This window comes from Hakea prostrata, chromosome 10, assembly GCF_041222555.1.
Source record: "Hakea prostrata isolate BN-2017 chromosome 10, UWA_Hpros_2, whole genome shotgun sequence".
Lineage (NCBI taxonomy): Eukaryota > Viridiplantae > Streptophyta > Magnoliopsida > Proteales > Proteaceae > Hakea > Hakea prostrata.
This window is the reverse complement of record NC_142609.1, coordinates 14,973,678-15,000,843: the sequence shown is the minus strand read 5'-3', so window position 1 is coordinate 15,000,843 and position 27,166 is coordinate 14,973,678. Positions and strand designations below refer to the sequence as shown.

General features: G+C 38.4%; 1 protein-coding gene across 1 annotated transcript; it reads right to left on the bottom strand.

The window, feature by feature from the left end:
• Positions 1–1,324: 1,324 nt before the first annotated feature.
• On the bottom strand, positions 1,325–26,708 carry LOC149002118 (vacuolar protein sorting-associated protein 45 homolog). Its single transcript, XM_089137805.1, has 13 exons — positions 26,370–26,708; positions 26,077–26,272; positions 25,883–25,962; positions 25,535–25,762; positions 25,274–25,399; positions 25,093–25,173; positions 24,826–24,967; positions 24,557–24,735; positions 15,931–16,086; positions 3,442–3,549; positions 3,239–3,360; positions 2,496–2,627; positions 1,325–2,288 (listed from the first exon to the last, which is right to left on the bottom strand). The coding sequence occupies exons 1-13, from the start codon at positions 26,457–26,459 to the stop codon at positions 2,228–2,230; spliced, it is 1,701 nt and encodes a 566-aa protein (XP_088993931.1). The 5' UTR covers positions 26,460–26,708; the 3' UTR covers positions 1,325–2,227.
• Between the last annotated feature and the right edge of the window lie 458 nt (positions 26,709–27,166).

Genomic DNA, 27,166 nt, shown 5'->3' with positions numbered 1-27,166 from the left:
CATCTCCTTCTCTAAAAACCTAAGTTTTCACCGGCTTCTTCGTTAAATCCACAAAAGAGAAAATGGAGACACCGCCCCTAAACGACGATTCCTGTGGATCAGTAGGGCTTTTATTTGCAACTACTCCACCAGAAAAATCAAACCCAAGTCATCTTGCTCTTGTTCCCATCAGAGATGATTTCTAGTTTCCAAGTGGGTTCGGAGAAATGTCAATTCAGCTAAAGATTCAACGGTTGGAGAACTAAAAAGAAAAATTAACGGACGGAGCGGCGGGTGGAGGACGCTGGTCTTTTCTCTCCGCCCCGCCCACCGCCCCGGCGGGGTCCTTCCGGTTGAGATGCGCGAATACGAGGAAGAAGAAGAAAGACCCACATCATAAACAGAGGTATGTGAATTTGGTTTCTCCACTGAGTAATCGGAAATGGGTTGCAGAGGATTTAGCTGGCATCTGGCCTTGGATCCCAGATATCAAAATGAAATGAGATAGGTCAGGCTTCCAGAAGTTCAAATTTCAACCAATTGTCAGACAATAGCCAACGGAAAAAAAACTCCTAGTTCTTGTCTCTCTGTTTTCTTATCCAGACTGATCACAAAATGGAGGAATCTAATGAAGAAATCGGAATTAAAATCTACAATGTTGCACCCAACCATGAGGCGACTTCATATCCAGCGTCGCCAGAGGCAACAGTGCCACTAGAAAAGGGACGTAAACGAAGAGCAGTGGCAAAGGGAGTTTAGAAGACGCTCTCAAAGACATCAATGCTTGTGAATTTCCTTCCCACAGGAACGTTACTGACATTTGAGATGCTACTGCCTTCAGTTTCCGGTAATGGACTTTGCTCTCCCGTGAGTACAACCATGATCAATGTCATGATGGGACTGTGCGCTCTCTCTTGTTTCTTCTTCCATTTCACCGATAGTTTTTCCTCAAGGGCATCTCTGTATACGTCGGCAGGGTTGCCGGAGTAGAAGAGGGAAAAAGACAGAGAGAGAGCCGGAGAAGAGAGAGGATATTTAGGGATGAAAGGGTTAAGTGTTGTAAAATTATCAACCATTGGATTAGAATAAGCCACGTGTTCATCATCTAACATTTAACTGAAGGAAACATGAGGGTGTCAGAACAGCAGCGGATAAAAATCCCAATGTTGCTGCAGCTATAAATGCTATTTCTCTTGGTCTTGAACAAGATCATGGAAATATTTGATTTCCCCTTCTAGAATCTTCTCAAATAAATTAGCTTTTAAAGCCTTTCTTCATCGTAAATGTGCAAATTTTCAAATTCAATATTTTGCTTGGTGAAAATTCTTTTGGAAAGTCAATGGTCATCCGAAATTTAAGACTTTTTCTGGCAAATGCTAAATGCAGGAATTCCAGTTAAGGGAAGCTCTCTCTCGATGGTCAAACAGTTTCAACCTCATTGTGTTTTCTGTGGTGGTACCACAAAATCAATATGGCACCAGGCAGCTGGGCATCTATGACTAAGAACTGAGTGCTTCAACCATACTCCTTTGCTAAACTTATGCTATTCATTATATTATACTTCTCTCTTGGATAAAGCTATTTTTTTTTTGGGTTCAAATAAAACACTTTTAAATGGTCTGAAGATCTCCAACTGGTCCCAATTGGGTCTTGCTCGACTATGGAAAACCAACCTGTGTTCACACCTAACACGAAGTGTGCATTCAGGTCTATGTCAAGTTTCAAAGCAAACAATAACTTGAATGAGCTTGCACCTGAACTTCTTAGCTTGGTTCCAAGGATGCCTGACACGACTATAGAGTTGTTTTGAGGACAAACCCTCCATGTATACTTTCTGTCTTTATAATTCCACAACTCCTTTCAATTGAATGTATTATCCAGAATCTAAAGAAAATAGTGAAAGGGATACAGAGTTCTGAACACCTAAACTGGGTAATTTTTTTTTTCAGTGAAATCCATCCAGTAAGAAATAAAAGGCATAGAACCACACTGGAATCTGACTTTGAGCAGAAAAAACTCTGCGAAATTCAAATGCACTAAATTACAATACACAAACAACCCTGAAAATACATAATACAACTGCTTCCTAGGTCATCTACAAATGCAATCAAACCGCCTGAATTGGGTTCAAGTAGAGGGGTTTTCATTCTCCTGATATTCCATATAGACATAAAAATGACTAAACCCCTACAACTGAGCCCCCACACACTTAACTGGATTCTGAAGACATTAACCCTGGCTTCAAAATTTAGATCATATTGGTGCTAGAGCGTACTATCCTCTGAGCTTCTTCTAGGTCCTTCAAGAACCTGCAATTCCGAAATTTTAATGACACAACTTTAGACAACCTCCTCAAGCTTACATTTCTTTTTTCAAAATTTTTATTGAATATATATATTATGTGGGTCTTCATATACCTACGACTTGATTGTTAGTTGCTCAAAAAATCAAACTAGATGTAAATTTAACAATTCTAATACTCTTCAAATTGCATAACTATAAGAACCAGCATATACCTCTTAGAATTGAGAACAATTGAACCACCAAGCATAAAACGTGTCCCAGAATTGGAGGCGTTTTGCAGAGCTACAGCACGTGCCTCTTCATATGTTGTGCCACCAATAATAAAGATCACCACATCTTGGGGCCTGCTCAAAGTGAAGAATGCATGTCCTTTTAAAATTTTCACCAGAAAAGGAAATATCTTTTTGAAATCTCTGGTTCACTGCCACTCAGAAATAAACATAACACTAACATTTTAAAAATTATACAGATTTTTTTCCTTTCAATTTCAATCTATCTCAAATATTTTACTTCTTTTTCTACAATTCCTCCCACCAGAGAAACTCCCCTTATAATCATTAATCTCAATGTTTCAACCTAGATTTGATCCCAAAAGAAAATTAAAACCCACACACTAGTTCTTCCTTTGAATTTTGACCATTTCTCCAGAATACTATTTTTCATCTTTTATGTAGTAAGACTAAAAATACATACATACAACATTATCCTTTGGACGCATGTCTAAAGATTGTAAATCGATAGTTAAGTAATGCTAAATGTTCTGCTTCATATCTCAGTCCCTCACAACAATTATGAGAAAAAACTGAGTTCTAGCCCAAATAACTAAACATGATTGAAGTTAAGAAGGTGTCTGCACCAGAATAGAAGTAATTGTGGTGTCAGTAAAACACCACTAGTTAAAATGCTAGTTACATATTATGACAACCAAGCTTCTTAGGGAGTCGAAGGAACAAACCTGCCCTGCTGGAAGTGATTCCCAACAAATGGGAAGTCAACATCTCTGAGCCTTCCCTTCGTAATGCTTTCCATGGTTTGGAACAGAAGAGGCTGGTGCTGGGTGTATACATTTTCAATCCCCTGCAGCAAACACCTTAATAAAAATTTAGGGATCTAAAAACATGGGACCCGAAGCAGAAAGTATAATTTGGCACCACAAACCTTAAGCCCACGAGCCATATTGCGAGCAATGTTCAGGAGATCTCGGTTTCCATATAGATCACCGGCTCGCTTATCAACACCAGCTTGCTTCAACAGAAATTGGACAAGCTGTAATACCATGAAAAATAATCAGTTAGACTCAGAGGAAGCCAGGCCCAGAGCTATGCTCTTAAACTACTTGCCTGCCCTATTAAACCTTTAAAGCCTTCAAAAAGAAGCGAAAAACTACTAAAAGTTTAAAACGCAGATTAGAATAAAGCAAGTAAAAATTGTTAAGAGTACTACTTTAAATCATCGAAGGGACCTCTTACCCTTTTTTTTTTTTTTTTTTGGATGAATTTACAAAGGGCCTCTAACCTTGCCAACAAACGATTATGAAGAGGAAAGAATCTGTTCCCATCTTTCTTATTTCTTGAGGTGGATAAAACAATTCGGAGTTTCTACCCAAAAAGAAAGTTGAAGTTGCATAACCTTGACTTAAATGGGCCTTAGCAATTAGCATAACAGGAATTTGCATCTAGTTTGGGAAAATCAACTTGATGTGAACATAGAGACCCCCCCTGGCTGAACTCCAAAGTGGGCACAAAGATACTGGCCAAACCCCGTTCTAAGGGTATTTAGGGCATTTTAGCTCTCTTTTGAGTGCTGGAATTATTTTGATCCCTAATCCTAGAATTTGAGTTTGTTATTGACTTTGTTTTGAGTCCTTAAGTCATTAGTCTAGCACACGTCAATTAGAATTTTGTTTAAACAGAATTTAGCATGTGCTAATTAGAGTTTTTTAAATAATTAAAATTTTATTTCAGCATGTCTTTTTAGTATCCCTTAGATCTTATGTTTTGGATGGTTAGTTCATGTGGTGGGATCCTAAGAATCCCACCTAGAGTTAAGGTCTTTCATTAATTAGATTCCAAATCAAGGGTTTAGGTCAAATGGTGGGATCCTCGTTCATTAAGGATTCCCATATAGTGTTAAAGGCTATAAATAGCCAAATCTTCTCTGTAATTCTTCAGTATTATTGAGTAAACTTACTGATTTTGAGGATCATGGTTTCTTAGTCAAGGGGCCATGGCTGAAGAAGGGATTGTGTTCAAGATCAAGCAACCTACCATCGCTTTGCAGCCTTTCTTCTTCTTTCCAGCAAACCTCAAGCAGCCTTCTTAAAGAACAACGGCAGCAAAGCATCTCTCTCTGTCTCTCTCCCCCTCCCCCTTCTTCCCAAACAAGCCCCAGCCCACCCCTCACCCTCACGACTCCCCCAGTCCCTTCCCTACCCCCTCCCAAGAACTCTGTTAAGCCCCTCCCCCACCCTTTCCCTACCCTACGACTCCTCTGCTTCCCCTCCCAACCCTCTCGGTGTGTCTCTCTCTCTCCCCCCCATCTCTCTTTCTTGCAACAACAGAAAAGCAGACAAACAGAAAATAAAAAAGAAGAAAGAAAAAAGAACGAAAAAGAGAAGAAAAGAAAGAATTGAGTCGCCTAAGTTTTTCAAGAATCCTTGAACTGTTTTCCCTCCAAACTTTCCCTAATTTTCCCTTCAACCATACCCATATGGATCCAAAATTTAATAGTTTCTTTCCTATCAATCCTAGGAATAATATTTTCCCTTGACTTTATTTTTGTTACATCTCATATTGATTTTGGTTATCCCAAAACCATTCCCATCTCCTTAGAACTCATTTGTTTTCCCCAAGTATTTCCATTCAACTCCCACCTTGTTCAAAACTATCCTTAGGATTCACATACAATTTTTGGATTATTTGCTGGAAGATTCTAGGCAAATTCCAAATTCTAGGGAATTTTTCTTAGAAATGTAACCCTAGAAATGTACATCACATCTTTTCAAGGAAGCTCACTCCATGTGATAGGAGATCCAATAAAAGAGATAAACAGACCTGTTCCTATAAGAAAAATCATAGGTAGCCCCAGGGTATGCGCAGATGATGAGACCTATTTACTGGATTACAAATGTACCTTTGAATATTTTGCTTGAGATGACTCATCAGCAGTGCAGAGTATAGCTTCATATGTGCTCCACACAGTTGTGGCATTAGAAATTTGCAAAAACGAATTTTCAGATTCTATCCAAACGGAGAAATATGCCTCAAAATTACTAGTTATTGTAGTTCTTTTAAACCCTTAACTGCATGTATATGATTATTGATGGGGATCAGCATTGGCAAGTAGATGGTCCAAAGATTTGGCAGGTGATCCTGATGTGAACCCAATTTTAGGGTTAGAGTTTCTAGGAGGAATTCCCTAAAATTAAGGGTTTGCCCAGAATCTTCCAGCAACTAATTCTAAAATCCTATGGAAGGGTTTGGGTTTACTTTGAGATGGTTCAAAATTTATGGAAGCAGTTTTGGATGTTTGTGGATCTCTAAAGAATTTATGGGAGGAACCTAGAGACAAGTTAGGATTTAACTAAGTTGATACGGGTTGGTATTGAGATGGTTAGGGTTTTAACAAATCCGTATGGGATGGTTTTGAGATATTCAGAATCACCCTAGGGTTGAAAGGGGATAGTGGGGATCGATCTTGAGAAGAAAAGGGTTTACGAAAAGTAGCTGGGAGTGGTTAGGGAAGGTTTTAAGGATGATCGAAAAGGGTTGGATCAAAGTTGGGAGGTTTCTTGTTTTCTTGGATCCTTCTTTTCTTTTCTTTCTTTTTTTTTTTTTTTTTTTTTTTTTGTTTCTGTTTTTCTATTCTGCCACAAGTCAGAAAAAGAGGGAGGGAGGGGACCAGCAGAGAAAAAAGAGGGAATGGGGGAGCCACAGGGTAGAGGAAGGTGGAGGAGCAGTTTAGGCTGCTGGCAGGAGTTTTGGGGTGGGGATGGGGGTGGAGGGAATTGGGGGCCGCAATGCAGGGGGTGTTTCCTAAGCAAGAGGGGGGGGGGAAGGGGCTGCGATGCGGCTGGAGGTAGGGGAAGGGGCTGGGGTGCTTGGTACTTAGTTTGCTGCTGTGGAAGATGGAGGCTGCTGATTCTTGAAGCTTGAACACTGAAATTGAATTAAATGAGCCGAAAAATCCACCGTGGCCCTCAAAGAGAACCACAACCTATTTCCCACAAGTAATCTTCAATCTTTATTCAACGTAGGCTAAATTTTAAAATGATAGACTGGCTTATGTATAGCTTACATCAAGAAAGAATATAACTCTAATTGAGAGACTTTATTTGGACTCAACTAAGATTGAGAAACCAACTCAACTAGGGTTTCTTTTATAACTTAGGATACCCTTACAATTAATAACAACATAAATTAGAACAACTCTTTTGAAATAAAAGACCTATTTATCTATGAGTCCTACTTTAAGAAAGACTATTAGACATATGAACTCAACTACTAACTCAAACTAAGACTTCAAGACATGACTAGAAAAATTAAAACTAAAATCAACAGCAAATTATGGCTAGGAAAATGCCCAAAGTGCCTCTTCTGGGGGTTCGGCCAGCCTAGGTGTGGCAACTGGGTAGAGTATTGGGGCCTACACCAGGGTTTCGGCCAAGAGGTGGGCCCTTGTTCATATCAGATCCTTAGCACTATATTCAATTGGCTTTGAAAGTCGTTTCCTTTTGAAAAACGGGAAACTCTTCTCTTGAAGAACAGGGTCTATCAATCCCATACTTAATGAGCAAACCAACAGGGTAACAATATCACTGTGTTTAGTCCCTTTCATGCTGATTAGTCTTATTTTATCAGTAGTCAAAGTACTTTATGCAAGTGGGCTTAAGTTATGTTTTAAGTACCAAGTAGGCTTTGTTATTTGGCTCATTACTCAACTAATTCCAGGTTCCAATTTCCAACCAAGCTGCACGTGCATTATTTTGCTGTTTCAAGACATACTTTCACTTCTTCCAATGCAATCTTCAGCCTACTCCTTTGTTCTCAGTTTTTCTAGCCTGCAGACTCTGATTCCAGTGTATTCAACGGGTTCCAGCATATGTGCCCTGACCATCTCTGATGCAAAATTGAAGACATATACAAGAAAGTAAAAGCCCAATGGGTCAAACCCATCAAAACCTAAAGCTATCACCCAAATCAGCCTATGGCTTTTATGGGCTAGGACTACTTCAGTGGGTTAAAGTCAGCCCAAAAATTTTGATCTTCGTGGCTAGACCTAAGCCCAAGTCTAGTTCTTGAAAAATCAATAGGAGCGGCTGAGCTTTGAAAATAAGAACTCATTGTCAAAGGAGCCTTTTTTTGTCAAGAGTTAGGTAGTGGTTGAGTCATCAATAAGGGGTGTTAGCTAGTATTTTTAGTTAGATGTTACATTTAATGTGTATGTCTCTTAATGCTATATAAAAAGACTAATGTAAGAGGAGGAGAACACTGATCATTTGAAATCAAGTTGCTTTGTTAGCATTCCTTCTCTTGAGAATCCTTGTGTTTGATCAAGTAGGTCAGTGTTCGACCCAATCAATCCACTTTGCAATGTGAAGCCCGAGTGCTACTGTGTTAATCTTATTGTTCTCTCAATTCCCTCATGTTGTTCCTCAATTTCTTCATCTAGTAATAAGTTGAGTTGGTGATCTATTTTTTGTTTAGTAACTAACCAGATTTGCCCATCCATTTCACATCAAATTTCCGAGGCACCTTGGTTCATCTTATTTTAGTTCTGGTCTACAGATCTGCCTCCACTGTGTGTTTGCAATTCTGTCCCTATCATCAGAATGTTGTTCTAAGGTTACCCCTAAGGTGTCACCCCTTTGTATTCATGCTATAGATATTTTTCAAAACTGAAATTTATTCCCCATGAAAAGATCCTATTTGGCTACTGTTTTGAACATTCAATATGGTACTACATTATTTGGTATCAGAGCCATAACAAGGAGTGAAAATTCTGGACCATCTTGTCCAACTGATCGTATGGCAACAATGATGGAGATGTTTCAACAATTGAGCAACCAAATCATTGTGAACCAGAAACAAGTGGAAGAGAGGTTCTTAGCAATGGAGGCTAGAGTTGTTGCCTTACTCATCCTCCACTTGGTGAAGAATCCCAGCCAGCTCACTCTATAGCCATTTTCCTACTTAGAGAAATATAGGGAGAGGGCCCCAAAGGATTTCAGTTGTGCAACCAACCTTCGAAGAGCACTTATAGAGTTATTTCACTACGGAACAACCTACACTCAATAGGCATGTTGGCCACTCTCAAAAGGTTAAGTTTGACCTCAAGGTGTACTTGGGTAAGAATGATCATCAATGTTTTATGATTGGTTGGCAATGTTGGATGAATATTTTGATTGGTATGAACTATCGGAGGCCCAAAAGATGAAGCTAGCAAGTACTAAACTAGGTGGAGCTACATGTGAATGGTGGAGAACTCACGAATATGAGTTGGAGGATCATGGTAGAGCTCCTACTACATAGGAGGAAATGAAGGAAGAACCAAGAGAAAACTACTTGTCATCTACTTCTCAGTTGCGACTACAAGACAAGTTGAATTCTCTTCATCAAGGGAACTTGTTAGTTGCAAAATATATGGAACAATTTGACTCTCTTTCTTATCATACAAGAATTAGAGAAGAGATCCAAATTTTGTCTCTTTTTCAGATTGGGTTTATGGCCTAAAATCAATAGGGCCATTGGCATTGTGAATGTGAAGAATGATCAGAACTGCTTTGAGAAGGCCATGTGTGCTGAAGAGTTATTGGCATCCAATAGCAAGAGGTTTGGATACCAAGCTATAGAGGTCAGACAAAATTTTTCATCACCAAAATCTACTACAACAACCCAACTCAACCCACATTTCCTACTCAACAACATAAAGGCAAGGCTCCTATAACTAGTGGCACCCAAACACAGTGTTTTCATTGTCAAGAGGTTGGACATTATGCTAAATAATGTCCCCACTGTCAAAAGATTATTGTTGTTGATGAAGTAAAAAAGACAGCAGAGGAAGGTCCTGATCTATTCCCTACCCGCTTGATGATGGTGACTATGACGGAGTTGCATATGATGATGATACCAGCAGTGGTAATCCTTATGGCATTCATACAGTAAGCCTCATCTTGGGGGCTGAAACCAAAGGAGAGGACAGGCGGCACAATTGTATCTTCTACAGCCGTATGAAGTCAGGAGATAATACCACTTTGGTGATAGTTGACAGTGGGAGCTGCATTAACATTACTTCAAACACCTTTGTAAAGAAGGCCAACTTAAAGGCAGAGAAACGCCCTCAAACATATCGGGTGTCCTTGCAAAATGGGAATATTTTGGAAGTAAATCAGTGTTGTTTTGTACCGCTGAAACTCAACAGGTATGAGGAAGAGCAACAGGTATGAGGAAGAGGTATGGTGCGATGTAATCCTTATGCATCTTATTGATGTTCTATTTGGTCAACCGTGGATGTACAACAATGATGTCATGGTCGAGGGAAAGAAAAACCAGTGTGGATTCAAGTTTAAAGGACTTCACATTGTTCTCCATCCAGTCAATATCCTAATTGAAATACGTCAACAGAGGTCCTTGAGGAACAACCGAAAGGGCACCAATGAAGCATAGAAATCGTTGTCCATAGCAAAAAGAAGCTATTGGTTGTTCCTCAAAAGGAGTTCACTCACACTAGCTATGATACAAGGCTGCTATTGGCTCTTGTTACAAAGGAAGTTACCCCTCAACCTGAGGTGACATTCCTTCCACCCATCAAAGAGTTAATTTCTGATTTTTCTGATGTGTTTCCTGATGAGTTCCCCGATGAGCTACCTCCTATATGCGATATTCAACATGTCATTGATTTGGTACTGAGTTCGGTGTTACCAAACCCACCTGGTTATCCCTGCAACCCAGTAGAGCACAATGAATTCAAATGACAGGTGGATGAGTTGCTACATAAAGGATTCGTTTAAGAGAGCTTAAATCCATGTGTTATACTAGCATTACTCACTCCAAAGAAGGGTGGCTCATGGTGTATGTGTGTGGACAGCAGAGAAATCAACAAGATTACAGTCAAGTATAAGTTTCTGTATGGTGCTTGATGACATATTAGACATTGTCCAATGCTAAGATCTTTTCTAAATTGGACATCAGAAGCGACTATCATCAGATTTGAATTCGGCCTGGAAACGAATGGAAGACTGCCTTCAAGACCAAGGATGAACTATTTGAATGGAAAAGTCATACCTTTTGGTCTGACGAATGCATCTAGCACATTCATTAGGGTTATGACATTGGTACTTTGTCCTTTCATTGGTCGATTTTTGGTCGTATACTTTGATGATATACCTACTTCAAGTCTTGAGAGTGCTTCATACTGAGAAGCTATATGTTAGTCTAAAAAAATGCTCTTTTATGCTACCGAACGTTGTGTTCCTTGGTTTTATTGTCTCATCATAGGGGGTTGAAGCTGATCTAGAGAAGATAAAGAACATAACTGATTGGCCTACAACAAAGGCAATCACTAAGATTCATAGTTTTCATGGACTTGCATTGTTTTATAAGAGATGCATTCGGAACTTTAGTGCAGCCATGGCACCTATTACTGAAGGCAAGGAGTTCAAATGGACATCAGCGGCAAACAAAGCCTTTCATCATATCAAGCAAAAGATGATAGAGGCTCCAATACTTCACCTACCAGATTTTGACCGTATATTTGAGGTAGCAACTGATGCCTCACATATTGGTCTAGGAGGTGTATTAATGCAAGGAGGGCATCCTATTGCTTCGTATAATGAGAAGCTTAATGATGCCAAACGACACTACTCAACATATTATTTGGAGCTTTATTTTGTCGTCCAAGTGTTATGCCATTCGAGACATTATCTCATTAGCAAAGAATTCATTCTCTATACCAATAATAATGCCCTCAAGCATCTCCATTCACAGAAGTCAATTAGCAATAGGCATGCCAAATGGGTTGCTTATCTATAGGAGTTTGTGTTTGAAATAAAGTACAAGGTTGGAAAGGAGAATATTGTGGCTGATGCACTGAGCCAAAAAGTACTTACTCTTAACACATTCTCAACACATGCAGTAAGCATTGATCAAATACGTGATGAGTATGCATCTGACAAAGATTTTAGTGTGCTATATAAGGAGTTATAGCAAGGCGGGCAACATCATAAATATCCGCTTCATGATGGGCATTTGTTTTTGGGAACTCGGTTACGCATTCCGAAATATTCCCTATGACATCACATCATATGGGAGTCATTTCGGCAGAGATAAGACTATTAAACAAGTAATTGATTGGTATTATTGGCCTCATATTGCAAAATATGTTGATTATGTAATCAAGAGATGCAGAGTCTATTAGCTAGCCAAGGGAACCGACCAAAATTAGGTATGTACTCACCATTACCAATTCCTCATACACCTTGGATTGACACTAGTATGGATTTTGTACTTGGGATACCCTCAACAAAAGAGCGATATGACTCCATCATAGATGTAGTTGACTGATTCTCAAGGATGGCTCAATTTATACCATGTCGCAAGACCTTTAATGCATCTCACATTGAAAAGATAATCTTCAAGGAGGTTGTACGAGTACATGGGCTACCAAGTAACATTGAATTAGATCGCGACGTCTAGTTCATGAGCTACTTTGGGAAGACATTGTGGCTAAAACCTAACACAAAGTTACAGTTTTCAACAACATTCCATCCATAAACTAATGTACAAAAGGAGGTGGTGAATCGGATCTTGGGAAACTTATTGAGGTAATTGGTTCATGATTATAAAAACATGACCGTCCATACTTGATATATCTGGGTTTGCTTACAATAGCTCGGTAAATCATATGACAATTTGTACTCCATTTGAGATTCTACTTGGAATTCAACCCCGAGAGCCTATAGACCTTGTCCCACAACCACCACAAGCATGTGTAAGTATTGAGGCTGATGAGTTTTTGCACCATATCATAGAGGTACATGTTGATGTTCGACGGAAAATAGCTCTCAACAATAATGTCTAAAAGGCTACAACAGATCGTGATCGACAATATGTGGAGTTTCAATTGGAAGACATGGTGATGGTTCATGTCAATCTAGGAAAGGTTCCAACATGGAGTCAACAACAAACTCCATCCAAAAAAGATGGGTCCATATAAGGTGTTGAAATGTATTGGACTAAATGCTCACGTGCTCAAGTTACCAAAAGAAATGAACAAAAAAAATGACTTCAAGGTGGCTAACTTGCATCTTTATATAGGACACAACTCTGATGATGGAGACACCGAACAAATGTTAAGGTTGCCCCAACTCAAGCCACCAGTGGATGAGTTATTGATGAGGTTTTCGATGACTCCTACAAAACCACTCATTGTGGCACTAGATACCATGCTTTCCTCATTAAATGGAAGAATCGTCCACAACATGATAGTACATGGATTCATGATAATGATTTCAAGAAACTCGATCCTGATCGATATGAGCAATGCATGTCATTCATCCTTTCATAGGAGACAAATGTTTTCAAGCCGGGAGAGTTGTTGCATAATTGAAGACATATAAAAGAAAGAAAAAACCCAATGGATTAGGCCCATCAAAGGCCTAAAGCAATCACCCAAATCAGCCCATGCCTTTTATGGGCTAGGACTACTTTGGTGGGTTAAAGTCAGCTCACATATTTTGATCTTCATGGACTAGACCTAAGCCAAGTCTAGTTCTTAAAAAGTCAACAAAAAGGGTTGAACTTTGAAAATAAGAACTCATAGTCAAAGAAATTTTTCTTTGTCAAGAATTAAGTAGCAGTTTAGTCATTAATAGGTAGGTGTTAGCTAGTGGTTGGATGTTACATTTAATGCTTATGTCTCTTTAGAATGCTATATAAAGATACTCATGTAAAAGGAGGACACTCATCATTTGAAATCAAGTTGTTTTGTTAGCATTCCTTTTCTACGGAGAATTATTGTGTTTGATCAAGTAGGTCAGTGTTCGATCCAATCAATCCATCTTGTAGTGTGAAGCCTGGGCATTACTTTGTTGTTCTTATTGTTCTCTCAATTCCCTCATGTTGTTCCTCAATTTCTTCATCTGTAACAAGTTGAGTTGGTGATCTATTTTCTGTTTAGTAACCAACCAGATTTGCCCATCCATTTCACATCAAATTTCTAATGCACCTTGGTTCATCTTATTTTGGTTCTGGTCTACAGATCTGCCTCCATTGTGTGTGTGCAATTCTGTCCCTATTATCATGATGTTCTAAGGTAACCCCTAAGGTATCACCCCTTTGTATACATGCTATAGATATCCTTTCAAATCTGAAATTTATTCCGTGTGGAAAGATCCTATTTGGCTAGTGTTTTGAACATTCAATATGGTACTACATTAATCTCAAATGGCCTTCAGGTCTTCAACTTGTCACCTATTGAACCCACACTTTTTTTTTTTTAAAGAATATCGAACGCACTCTTAATTTGCCTGTAATCTAGTCATTTATTATCCTCTCATTCACCTAAACAGCATCATCCCAGAACACTTGATTTCTGTGTTATTTGTTTCCCAAAACTAATTCCATTGGTATTGAAGTCCTCTAAGTAGTAGGCACTAGGCAATCTACTTATTGTTTGTTATTCTTTGAAGTATGGATATTATTTACACAAATAAATCTTTAACTTGTTTTATTTAGTTCTTTTAAAATCTCTTCATCAACTCTTTCATTTATTTGGGATGTGGGAACTGGGAAGTAATCAATTATCAGCTGTGGCTGTATTTTTATCTTTTCTGTCTAGCTATTAACCATAGCCAGTCTTGGCTCTATAGCCAGCCTCTGTTCTATTCTTTAGTGTACACAGCAAAATCTCCAACCAAGCACGGCCACCTAACTAAAGATAACCAGAACACTCAGTACTGCCTAGGTATTTTAAAAGACACAAGAAATAAAGAAGGCCAAAACTTAGCCATTTACATAGAAGAATTTTGGTCGAAATTGTAGAACTTTAGACCGAAATGCCTGAATTTTTTAAAACCGAAACTCAATTCCGAAGAGTTATAGCTTTCCACCGAAATTTTGGAGATTTCGACCATTTCGATCCAACTTGTTTTTCCTCAGTTTTTGTTGATTTGTATTCCATTTTCACCTAATTTCAACGACTCTTTTGCCTTCAAGCACCTCTTTTTCTCATCTTTTGCCTCCAAACACCTCCTAAGCCACAACAGCTACAAAGGAAACTCTGGTAGCAATAGAATGTGAAACATGAGCCATACCCACCAGTTACAAACTTTCCCTTTTTTTATTTTTGTTTTGTTCATGCCTTAAATGATATTGTATTGCCTTGAAATTAATATATGTTTAGCCTAGGACTATGACCTATGATTGTGTTTTGTTAAACTTATTTTTTTATTATTTGCTACCATTTTTTTCATTTTCTTATTTTAATAATTATTTTCTAAATTACGTATTTTTATTTTATGAATATATGATATATGGGCTTCAACTTAATATATGTTAGACACCATCACTTGATCTAGTTGGTCATTTTATTTTGTTGACTTGTTGTATATGTAATCATTCAATCAAACAATTCATATATGCTGATGATTCTATGCCAATATGCTATACAGTTTGTACTTGTTGCCTTGTCGGAACCAGTCATTTGTTAGTATACTTGAATGATAAATTTTCAATGGTTTTTTTTTGTGGCAAAATACTAGTTTCATTGTGTTTATTATGCTTTAAATAGGTAGGAGGCAAGAAATCAGATGAAATGAAAGTCATATAAGGCCCGAAACCTAGGGTCGAAATTAAAAAAAAAATCCTATGTTTCGACCGAAATTTTTTCGTTGGCCATTTATTCACCATTAAAGTCCAGGCACTTGCTCTTTTTTCAATGTTCAACTTTTTGACAACAGAAAATGATAAAGGGAAAAAAAAAAAAAAAAAAAAAAAAAAAAAAAAAAAAAAAACAAAAAACAAAAAACAACAGTAATCCTAACAATCCAAGGATGAAAGGTTTGGCCTTTGATCTCACCCATCCCACCCTGTCCATGATGGGGTTCCCCTCCTCTCCCCCACTATGTTCTTTGTCTTCTCTTTCCCCTGGCCCCTTCCCAAAGTTTTCCTTTCTTCTTATTTTCTCCCACATGCTAGCAGATTGCCATGTTTCCTCCCAACCATCTCCACCAACCTTCTCTTATTTTTAGATTAAAAACCCACCAACAGAAGTCAAACACTCTCATTTTGATCTCCATCACAGGTACCAATACCACCTTACCAGAAAGACAAAAGTGGTACCCGCCTGGAGTGGTCAAAAATAGCACTTGAATAAATATAAAATATAAAATAAAAAGGAAACCTCAGATGTGTATCGAAGTCTCGTGAAATATGATTCACAGACACTGGATGTATCTTATGAAAAGATTGGACAGGCCAAAAAACAAAATAAAAAGGCACAGAGAACAGGCAAAGTATATCAGAGCAGAAAACATGGAAAGGGGTTGCTGGTTAGTTATGTTACACTAGGCTTGTACTTGGCAGATCAGAGAACAGGCAAGTATATCAGAGCAGAAAACATGGAAAGGGTTTGCTGGTTTAGTTATGTTACACCAGGCTTGTACTTGGCAGATCGTGAGGCTAGTTTGTTGAAAAGCTGCATCAGTTGAACTGGGCTCTCCTTCTCATAGCGCAAAGCATATAGCATCACCAGACGTAAACGATCAATGTCGGAGATGCTTTCATCATTTAAAAGTTTCATCACGGCCTGCATAAAAGTATAGAATCATTTACTACAGTAAATATCCAAGATGTTTACTCGACCAATATTTCAAAAGACAGAAAACCCACAAACAGTACCATTCAGACCAAAGACAATATAAGCATTCTACGAAGCCAATAAAAATAATTAAAAAAAAAAAATCTTAGACGGCACAAATACAGTTGATCTTCTCAGGATGGATACAATAGATTGCTATCACACTTTCCAGGTGGCTGACAAATTAAGATAAAGAGGAATCATGGAGAGAGAGGAGAAGAGCAGTGTCCATCTGTTCAGATGGTTCCTCATGAATGTTACTGTAAGCAATTGACCAGTGACAGCAGCATAGATTCAACAAGGGATGTTGAATGTTAATTAACCTGGCCCCACCCTTATTAACTGTGGCTTCAAGATATTGACCTACAAAGAATGTAAATTAAAGGAAGAGCAGGGCCTGTGATAAGTCACTTGGCTCATTTTAATAGAAAGCTTTGGGATAGCGAATATAATATTGTACCTGTGAACTCATGAGTTCATAATTGTCCAATTAATAGACCTAAAATATAGCTAGTAAGCAGGACATCGGATTATTTCCCATACATAGATTTTCTTTTTTTTTTAATTGAACCGCTTTTGTGTACCAGCAGTTCAAAATAAGTTGTGTTAGAATATCCACTTTTATACCTAAGTGGAACATAAATATATATATATATATATATATATATATATATATTTTTATATATATATATATATATATATATATTTTAATAAATAGTGTTTTTATTTAACTGCTTAAAGGGGCTAGATTATAACTTTGTTTTGAGTCCATTTTAGTTTCTTAGTCAATTTAAGTTACCAAATAGATTAAGGATAGGGTTAGGCCTTTTTTAATAGGAGTCCATTTTCCAGTCTTTTACATGGGTCTTCAATTAATGAAATTGTGTACATGAGCTGATGCTGCTGCCTTTGTTCTCCATTGTGACAGCAAGTCTAGTGGGGAGATTAGTCTGTAATCAATAGACTCCTTGTGGTGAGAAAATGCCAGGAGGTTCGACTTGAAAATTTGTGAAGATCCAATTCATTCCTTGTGATGGGAGAGTGACCAGGAGGTATGATTGAAGCTTTCTTTCACATTCTTGAGTATCTACTTCAAGATCTGGTTTCAAGATCAAGTTTAAGATTCAATCTTCATTCAAGTTTCACATACAAAAAACAATTTCCTCCCTTGTTAGTCAACCCCTTCCTAAATCATCCCAAATTAAATTTCTCCCCCATCTACCGTTGTTGTCTTCAACTAATGAATTTCCAATTACAATTGGAACATGTAAAGATAGTAAGAGGCAACTGGAAAGACATATAGGAAATGTAATAAAGATCTCCATATGGCCTAGGAAAAAAAACACTTATATGGCAATAGACATAGTTAAACATATGACTTGTAGGGGTGAATGATGGTAGACTCACACCACAGATCAGCTTTAAGCCGTATTTGTTTGCACTGAATCAACAATAATACAAAAGCTGAATACTGATATTCAAGATCAAATATCTTGGTGTATAAATTTAAATTTGGAATTATGGAAAGCAAAACTTCACATAAAAAAATTAAGACAAATAAAACAAAGAGTACATGGTGCAACTTCAATTAACATTGGATTAAAAATGAAGTGGAAAAAATAGATGACAGGAAGACACCAAGCAAAGTGAAAATTATAGGTACCTAGGTTAAATCCTAAATAAAGAAGGAAAAAAGAAGATGAATATGTGAGAGAAAGATGGAATACGGTGGATGAACAGGAGAGGTGCATTTGACATGTTATTTGATTGACATACTCCTTTAAAACTCAGAAGGAATACTGCATAGAGTTATACACTTATATGACCGGCAATGATGCATGGAATTGAGTGTAGCCTACTGAAGAAACAAATGTTTAAAATTTTTAAAAAAGGGAGAAATATAGATGAAATGAGGATGTTGTGATGGATGAGTAGTAAAACCAGAAAAGATACAATAAGAAATTACTAATGATGACTAATTTGGAGTAGCTCTGATATGAGATAGTTTGCGAGAAAGTCGTTAAAGATGGCATGGGCATGTGAAACGGAGATCTTTTAGAGCACCGATATGGAAATTCAGATTGAAATAGCTAAAAGAGCTGGTAGATTCAAAATGACTCAAAGAAGAGTAGTGATATAGGTCCAACATCAAATTGGCCTAAAGTCACTAGGCCTACCCCAAGAAGAAGCCCAATGCCCAAAGGAAGCCCTAGGCCTGCTGCCCAGCAGCATAAGAAGCACAGTCAATATCAGGGGCAGTTTGGCAATTTTAGCACTACTACTCAATCCCAGCTGGGCATATTTGTAATTAGGAGTTTATTAGGAGTCGAAACCTGTTTTTAAATCATTATTTGATTCAGTCTAGGTTGAGATAAGGAGTCTTTTAAGTTAAAAGCAGGAGTCCTATTTGAATTCTAATTGGATGTTTAGTCCTAGGAGTCATTGTTAATGACTAAGAGCAAGGTGTTAGTTGAGATGGCCTATGCTTGTAACAAAGACAGATTTGAGAACACAATTAAAGAAGTCTGTGTTGCTGCCTAAGAGCAAGGTGTTAGTAGAGCTTCTAATCAATGGTAAGGGACCTCAATGTGATCAAGCAAGCAACCTAAGGTTTCTTTTTGAACAATTCTCCTTTGACAGTACTTGCAGCCTGCCTCCACTTCTTTCCATCTCCATCACACCCTATTACAAAGCTTATGTTACAAGTAGCAAGTCAGCACCTAATTCCATTCCCCTTCTGATGTAAACTGTTTCCAGGGCAGCATGGGGCTTAGGGTTACTTTCCCCAAACCCTATGGCCCCTCATTGAACCAGGGTATTTTGGTGAATGTGGTCATTTTGATAATTTTCATAGAGTACAGTGTCCAAGTGTCATTGGATCTAGCTTGTTATTAGGACCCTAGATCAACTTTTGATTTCTTATTTGAGTCATTATTTTGTGACTTGTTAAAGAATCCTTGTTAGGGTAATCAGTAATGATTCTTAGGTTGTGTCAGAAACCCCTAGTTACAGTCTGCTTCTTGTTAAGATTCCATATCTACTCTTAGGTTCCAAATAGGATCCTTCTAGAGTAAGATATGATAGAGTTCTTGTTTGAATTAAAGTCTCTCATCAAGTCAGAGTCATACTTTGAATTAGAGTGTTAGTTTGAAACCAAGTTAGTTTCCTAAATTGAGTTCTAGTTTGTTTTCTTTTTAGAGGCAATAAATAAAGCCTCCAACCTCTGTATTTGCAAGTTGAATTGATTAATAGAATTGAGATTGAGAGTTTGGAGGCAAAAGAGTCATGGGTTTCTTTTGGGCAGGCTGGCAGCAGCCATTAGAGTGTGTTTTCAGCAACTTTCCTTCAAGTTCAGCAACAGTCCTTCGATTCCAGCAGCTTTCCCCCATTCCCAAGTAAGTACAGCATACCCCAGCCCCTTCCCAGCCCCCTCCTCCCTTCCCCCAGCATCTGCAGGCTCTCCAGCCCCTACTGTAATACCTGCACCCCAAAATTTCCAATCTAATTCGAATTTTTATTTTTACCCGAAGAACCAACTCGGACCGGCGAACCCCGAGTTGACACCATCGAACCGGCAAGCAAACCACTAGAGACCCTTGGCGAGAATGTCATTCCAAAGAGGTACGATTTAATTATTCGAGAATTTATTTATTTTATTTCCTCGTGATCGATACATAGTAATGCCCATAGATTTCATATCCGGTGGAATTAGACTGATCCAAATACGAGGAAATGATCAGTACAAATTTTGAACCTGGAAGTACCAATAGGTGAACTTGAGGTTGATCCCACGCGAGAATCGGCGTGGTCAGATGAGATTGGATTATAAAGTAATAATATAATGATACACATATAAATAATAATATCATAATAATAGGAAGTCTTTTGTCATGGAGATGAGAATTAAAGAAGTAATAAATATAGTATAATAATAATATGCTAGGAACTAAAATTTATAAAAGAAAGTGAGGTAGAGGTGTATCTTTAAGGATGAAGTGTCATTCTTAAACGAAGGTGGCAATTAGATAGTTTGAGGTGTCACCTTAAGTAGGAGGCGGTATTTTAAGATGGAGGTGGCATTTACCTTTAGGTAAAAGTGGGTACCTAGCTCCACGTATGGAGCTAGTTGCTGAATTTAGAAGATGTGAGTGGGTGACAATGCATGCAAGTAAAAGAGGATAGTACTTTAGGGAGTCACCATTTTTACCATCCACCTCCATGTGGAGCAGGAGGTGGTAAATATAAGAGATGAATCACAAGTAAGATAATGGGCATGTGACACATCACTTCTAAAATCTTAAATCAATAATCCTTGATTCGGTAGAATTCTTTAAATCTAAACCTTGAACCCTCACATATAAATAGACACGAGGCTAGGAGGGAGAGCAGGATTGACAAGATTTTCGCTCGCAGAGAGGAAAGAGAAGGTGTGAGTGTAAGCTAGCTTAAGGTGAATTCTAAATTCAGACAGAAGATAATTACGCAGAACCGACAAGTAATTGGTGAGTGGGAACTTAGAACTCTCATGCATCATGGATCCTTATATTATTTTATTGGTCATACAAGCATGCATATATTATGTGTAGAATTGATGTAATTAGGACATGCATGGCATAGCATGATATTTTATATAGTTGCAATGCATATGCATATAATTATGGATTCATACGTACCCTCTGGTGATGGTGTGAGAAATACCTTGGATGTGTGATTGCACGCTCCGGTAGAAGTGTATGATGGGTATTACACTCATCGACTGTACACTTGGTATTCCTACACTCATTACTACGATGGGTATGAAATGGCTTGATTATAGTGGAAAGCATTTTGTTCTAATTCTATATTGCATACAAGGCCAGCTGTATGACTGTGGTATGGGAAACAGAACATACTTCGGACCCCGCATAATCATTATAGTAGATTGCATGGCTAGAGTGCATATCTGAGTGCTACTTCCCTTGCCAACAGGGGATTAGGTGTTGGTCAGCCAATGGGATGTGGGTGAAATGTGAGTAGCCCATGGGCCTCATGCCGTTGTCTAGGGTGAAATGTGAGTAACCCAACAGTCCGGTGGTATTCTTGTGGTTATGTGAATATGATTAAACCCCGTGGGGGTATTGGAAGAATATTGCACCGCGACCGGAGTAGCGCTTACCCTTCACGGACCTAGGCATTGTATGCTAGAGCATATATTTGTGCATCATAACATCATGATATATTGTTATGTTTGCTTTATAGATATTTCCCCTCACTGGGCTCTATGAGCTCACTTTTAATATATACATGTTCTACAGATTCAACATTATTTGAAGATGCCGATCTTTCCACGTCCGGCTTCACGCCTGAGGCATTATCAGTATGTGTTCCAAATAACGGGGATTGGTGGAGCCCCACTACTTCTGGTCATGGAGATGATTGTGCATGTGACGTTTGTGCCTACTCCAGACCCACATAGATTGAGTGGGATTGTTAGTGATTTAGTAGATCTCGGCACAATGGACGTCAACGTGGGATATGAGTTACGACTTGTACGTGCGTGATAGGAACCCTATGGTGGGAATAGTGTTATTTCGTATTGTAGTTTGTATGTCACTTGTTGGGGTCGGCATCAGGTATTTCTTTTTGGTATGATGCACCCTAGCCTTGGAGGGTATGTACATATGTACAAGTGACTTTTGATGGGAAGGAAATAACATGTTTTTCTCCCTGTTGTCCCCAGTTAATTGTGTTTAATCCAGTTGCTTTGTTATGATTGATTCTTGTGACAAATGGGTGTATAATATAACCCGATTCTGGTTTGGTTCGGGAAACGACCGGTAAGTGTTCCCACTGTTGCATCTTTGGTTTGATGAAATCGGGGTGACACCTACCCCCTTCCCTACAATAGCAGTAGCACCCCCTTCTTAATTCCTTAATTCCCTGCCCCATTACCTCCCATTTTCCCTCTTGTAGGATTACACCTTAACCCTTACCCCATCCCTACTCTTATTTTCCTTAAGGTTGCGTTTGTTTGTAAAGGTGGGGTGGGAAAAAAAGGGGTGGAAAAAAAAAACATGTGGACCCCATGTGTAGTGGGGTGAGGGAGAAGGAAGGAAAGGAAAGGGTTTTGTAGAAAAGTGATAGTGGTGGATCCCACTTTTTACTTTTCCAAACTTTACCACAAAATCCCACCAAATTTGTGGGGTTTTAAAAAGCCTTGGGGTGGGAAAGTTGGGCTGCCACCTCACTAGACAAGCTTCCTTGATTCAAGGAAGCTTGTCTCTCACTTTCCCACCCCAAGCAACCAAACAATATACACTTTTAAGAAAAGTAGAAAAAGTTTGTTTTTTTCAAGAATTTTTCCACCCCACCTTTATTCCGGCAAACAAACGTAGCCAATTCTTGAAAAAAGTGTAGATTTCTTACTTTTCCCTTAAATCCCAAATTGTAGATTGTTTGGTTGCTTGGGGTGGGAAAGTGAGAGACAAGCTTCCTTGAATCAAGAAAACTTGTCTGGTGATGTGGCAGCCCAACTTTCCCACCCCAAGCCATTTTAAAACCCCACAAATTTGGTGGGATTTTGTGGAAAAGTTTGGAAAAGTAAAAGTGAGACCCACCACTATTACTTTTCCACAAAACCCTTTCCTTTCCTTTCCTTCTCCCTCACCCCACTACACATGGGGCCCACATGTTTTTTTTTTTCCCATCCCACCTTTGCAAACAAACGCAGCCTAAAAAGACCTAAACCCTAGCCCTTGTAAAATTTCCTGCACTTCATCTTCTCCATTAAATTCTGCAATTCATCTTCAACCTCTAGACCTAAACCCTAGTTCAACATAAACCTTCAATCATGCTCCAAAACCACTTAGGATTAGCATCTCCTACACCTACTCTACTTCCCCTTCCAAGTCCTAACCCTAGTTGACTTCCTTAACACTCCTAATCCAAGTAGTAAACCTCAAACTAAACCCAACCCCAATAGATTAAAACATGAAATTGCAAAACAACAACTACAGCCCCATCCCCAACCTAATTGAAAAACTGGGACCCTATTTTCTAAACCCTAATTCTGAAAATACAAAACAGCAGCAGCCTAACCTTAGTATCCCTCAATTCAACCCCTAAATTCCCTAAAACCTAACCCTAAACCATAAATTCAGATCTGAAAGACTGAAACTAATATTACAGCAAGGTTTCCTGTTTCCAGTTTAAAGCCCCAAGTCCCTTAACCCTAAGCCTGGCAATTCTTCAAGGCCTTCACCTAACCCTTGAACCCTAAAACCATCCCAAACACCCACCACCAAATGCATTCTCAGCCCTAGAAGGCTGCTGGTTCCCAAGAGAGAGGATCCTACGGTGAGCTTAATTCTAGGGCATATTTCCAACACCTAACCCTAAAATTTGGTTCACACCACCTTCTCATAGCTTCCTTCTTTTTATTTTTCTTAAAATTCTGAACTTATCTGGAGGCCTAAATTCAAGGTCAGATCTACGCTAATCTAATCAATAGACTGTCCCAAACTTTAAGAACCTCGTCGCCCAACCACAGTGACCTTTCATCCCAACTTCAGCCTTATCAGACCAAACAAACCCTAGTCTAAGCCCTAATCCTTGACTGCCCAAAATTCCCAAACCCTATTCTAAATCCTAATTCCTTTGCTGCCTTAAATTCCCAAACCCTATACTAAACCCAAATTCCTTGCCCCCTAGATTCCCAAACCCTAACCCAGCACTGTAAAACCCTGATTTGAATCTTAGGCTAAGGTTGGTTTTGATAAGATCTTGGAAGAACTGGCCCTCATTCACTTGAGGCATTACACACCAAATGACTATTAACAGGTAAGACTTTGAGAAGAGTTTTTTTTTGGTTGTTGTCGGTTGGGGGGGGGGGGTCATGTCACCAACCCCATTCAGCTGGACAAGGCATTTGAGTTGAGCATGATAACTACCATTACCTGTATCCAGCATCCAATACACTTTAGACTATTGCTAAAAATCAGTTAGTCAAAAACTCGATATTGTTCATAAATTTAACTGTGTGTCACTTATGCAAGACAAACAATAAATTGTTCATCAGTAATTCCACATAAAAAAAATAAAAAAAGACTATAAACCATTGACACAAATCTTGGTCACTACACGGGTCACTGAGATAAAACCTTATGGGAGTTCCAAAAATACTAAGCTTGGATGAGTTTCAGCAATATTTCAGATATTTTGATAATTTATTTTCACCAATTCCAACCAACCCTACTTGGTGATTTCGATTAGCTTTACCAGTTTTCACTAGTCCATCATATTCAAGTTTTACCCCAAAAATTACCACCTTGCAACCTCATTTAGACCAGTTGAGACCAAATTTCAGTTTCTGGCTGGTCGAAACATTGGTCAAAATCAAAATCTTTATCCTTTCCACAGACTACTGGTACCAATAAATTACCTCAAATGCAGCCACCTGCCCACCATTGCAAGCCAACTCTTGTTCTGTTTGTGAAACCAGCATGAGTTTCCGCTCCTCAACTATCTTGCTCATTTCTGTGACCATTGTGACATGCTTTGAGACATTACCTTGCATTTTCCGGTACTCAGGGTAGTTATCAACAAATTTGGCCATGTCTTCTGCAGAGCATAATGTAATGGGATGTCATGTACTTTTTAAGAGTAACGTTCCAAAAGAATAGGGTATAAATTTGTTCAGTGTATATGCACCTATTGTTTGAATGCTCTGGTTACTCTTCGCAACCTGTTGGAATTCATCTACCATCCGCTTGATGTTCATTCCCAGATCTCCAAAATTTTCATACATGTTGGCTTTAAAGAAAGCATCTTGTTCTGATGACAGCACTACCTCCTGTAAGCAGCAATAACATTCTAAGATGTTCCATCACCCAACAATAGAATCTAAAGAAACAAACCATAAAAAAATACAAATAATAATATAAAAAAAGATGCAAGGAATAAGAGGATTAACTCCACCTGCTGGTCCTTGGAAATTTTGCCAATGCTTCTCAAGTCTACTTTATTATCTTGAATGCCAATCAATTCATGGACCATAGCCTGTTGAAAGGGAGACAATCAATTAACCAACGTCCTAGGCAGCCAAAATTTTGAGAATTTCAAGAAGTTTAGTAATGGGCAGGGAGTAGATCAGTAGTACCTGATATGTCCATTGATTTAGCAATGGTGTGACAGGGTCATCTCTCCTATCAACTATAAGCAACAGTGGAGAAATTCCTGATCGTCTAAAATCAAACAGACCACTTTCTTGCTGGTACATAAGCTTCTGTAGTATCAATCCCGCAACCCCCACCCCGCCCCAAGAAAAAAGGAAGGGGAAATAATCTATAATGAAACCGTGTCCGAACAATATTTAATGAAAAATATAGATGCATGTCAAGTCTACGACAAATATGCTTACAGCTGATTCCAGTGCAATCCTTTTCGCAATATCTGATGCCCGCTGATATCTAATAACAGGTCTACGTTTCAGTGCTAAGAATATAGCTGCAATACCATCAACCACCCGATCACAGTAGTTCTGCAAGCTTGATGGATCAACGACTGTTGGAAGCAAGTAAGCATGATTGAATGGTATATTCAAAGTGAAATGATAAGGATCAATAGCTACGAAATCTGCATAGAATTCCTGCAATATCAAATTGAGACACATTTATTTCAAAAGAAATCTAAACTATAAGGACAGCAAATAAAGCAGATCCAGATTCAGTATACAGTTCACCAAAAGATGTGGGGAGAGGAACCCAACCTGAACTTGCTTAACGACATCATGCTCATCTGAATCAGCAAGGATATGAATCTGGGTGTCCTTCAAGATATTAGAGAAAACTGTACAAGACAATGTCAACGTTTACAACACGGGAATGATTTTTATTTTTCTGGGTAGAAAGATAATCAAGACTCATAAACTGATAATTGGAGAATTCCTTAGAAGAAGCTTACAGAGGTGATACTCCCCAAATCTTGGACGAGCTAACTGTCGCCTCAAATTCTGGATGTTCTCAGATGATGGTCGCAGAAAGTAAACTGCTTTGAGGTGTGACATGGATTCGTTGGATGTAGAACCCACTAATTCCACCAAAAACACTTCCTTTTGAAGAAGCTCCGACTGAGAAATTGCCACGCTTACAACACTAACCTGCGACGAATTCTCAAGTATATCAAATAAAAGTTGAATTTCTTTCTTGATAATTTTCGTGGGTTTTGTAATGAAATTGGGAAGAGAGTGCCTATACCGTTTGAGAATCAAGAATAAGAACCTTCATGCCAGAGATGTCCTGCAACATCCGTGTTATATAATCTCGAGCAGCAGATATCAGCACCATTTCGCCTTTCTTCTTTCTTGTTTCTTTTTGTTTGGTCTTTTGGATCTACCAATTGAGGCGATCGTATTTGGCTTCTGTAAACAAAATTGTTTACTTTCGAACTTCAGAAATTCAGATCTGCCGCGTTTCGTTTTCTTCAGTTGAGGGTTGGGGTCATCAAAATTTGTATCTAATTCAAATATTGATGATACCTAGAAAGCCCGTCTAGTTCTTGGGCCGCGTTGGTGACAATTGTTTTTTCTGCGCCCAATTAGGGGTTATATGGCAATGATTTTATTAATTTGTCCACCTCTACAGAAAGAATCAACATTTTATACTTATGTGTACTAAAATGGTAAATTGGGTATAGAATGGATTTTGAAATCTTATATGATTAGACACATTTCTCCTGCAAATTAGGCATAAAATCTTGTATGGTATCTACAAAATTGGCAGTTTTTTTTAATAAAATCAATTAAAAAAAATTCACATTTATTTCAATTTAAACAAATTACATACAGTATGGTTAAACCTTAATTCATCATTGACTCAAAATAACCTTGGTGGATTTGAACCACCATCTCTTAAAATATGCTCATGTTCCAAGTGCTCTACCAATTGAGCTAAAGATCCATAAAATAAAGCCGTCAATTAAAGATGTAATAAGACTACAAGAATGTCTTTGAGCCAAGGACAAGGGCATGGAATAATAAACATCATTTCTCTCA

Coding starts and splice junctions, on each gene's coding strand:
- LOC149002118 (XM_089137805.1), bottom strand. CDS start 26,459: ATGGTGCTGATATCTGCTGCTCGAGATTATATAACACGGATGTTGCAG. Junction 3,361..3,441: donor ATATGGCTCGTGGGCTTAAG/GTTTGTGGTGCC, acceptor TGTTTGCTGCAG/GGGATTGAAAATGTATACAC. Junction 2,289..2,495: donor ATTGTTCTCAATTCTAAGAG/GTATATGCTGGT, acceptor TCGGAATTGCAG/GTTCTTGAAGGACCTAGAAG.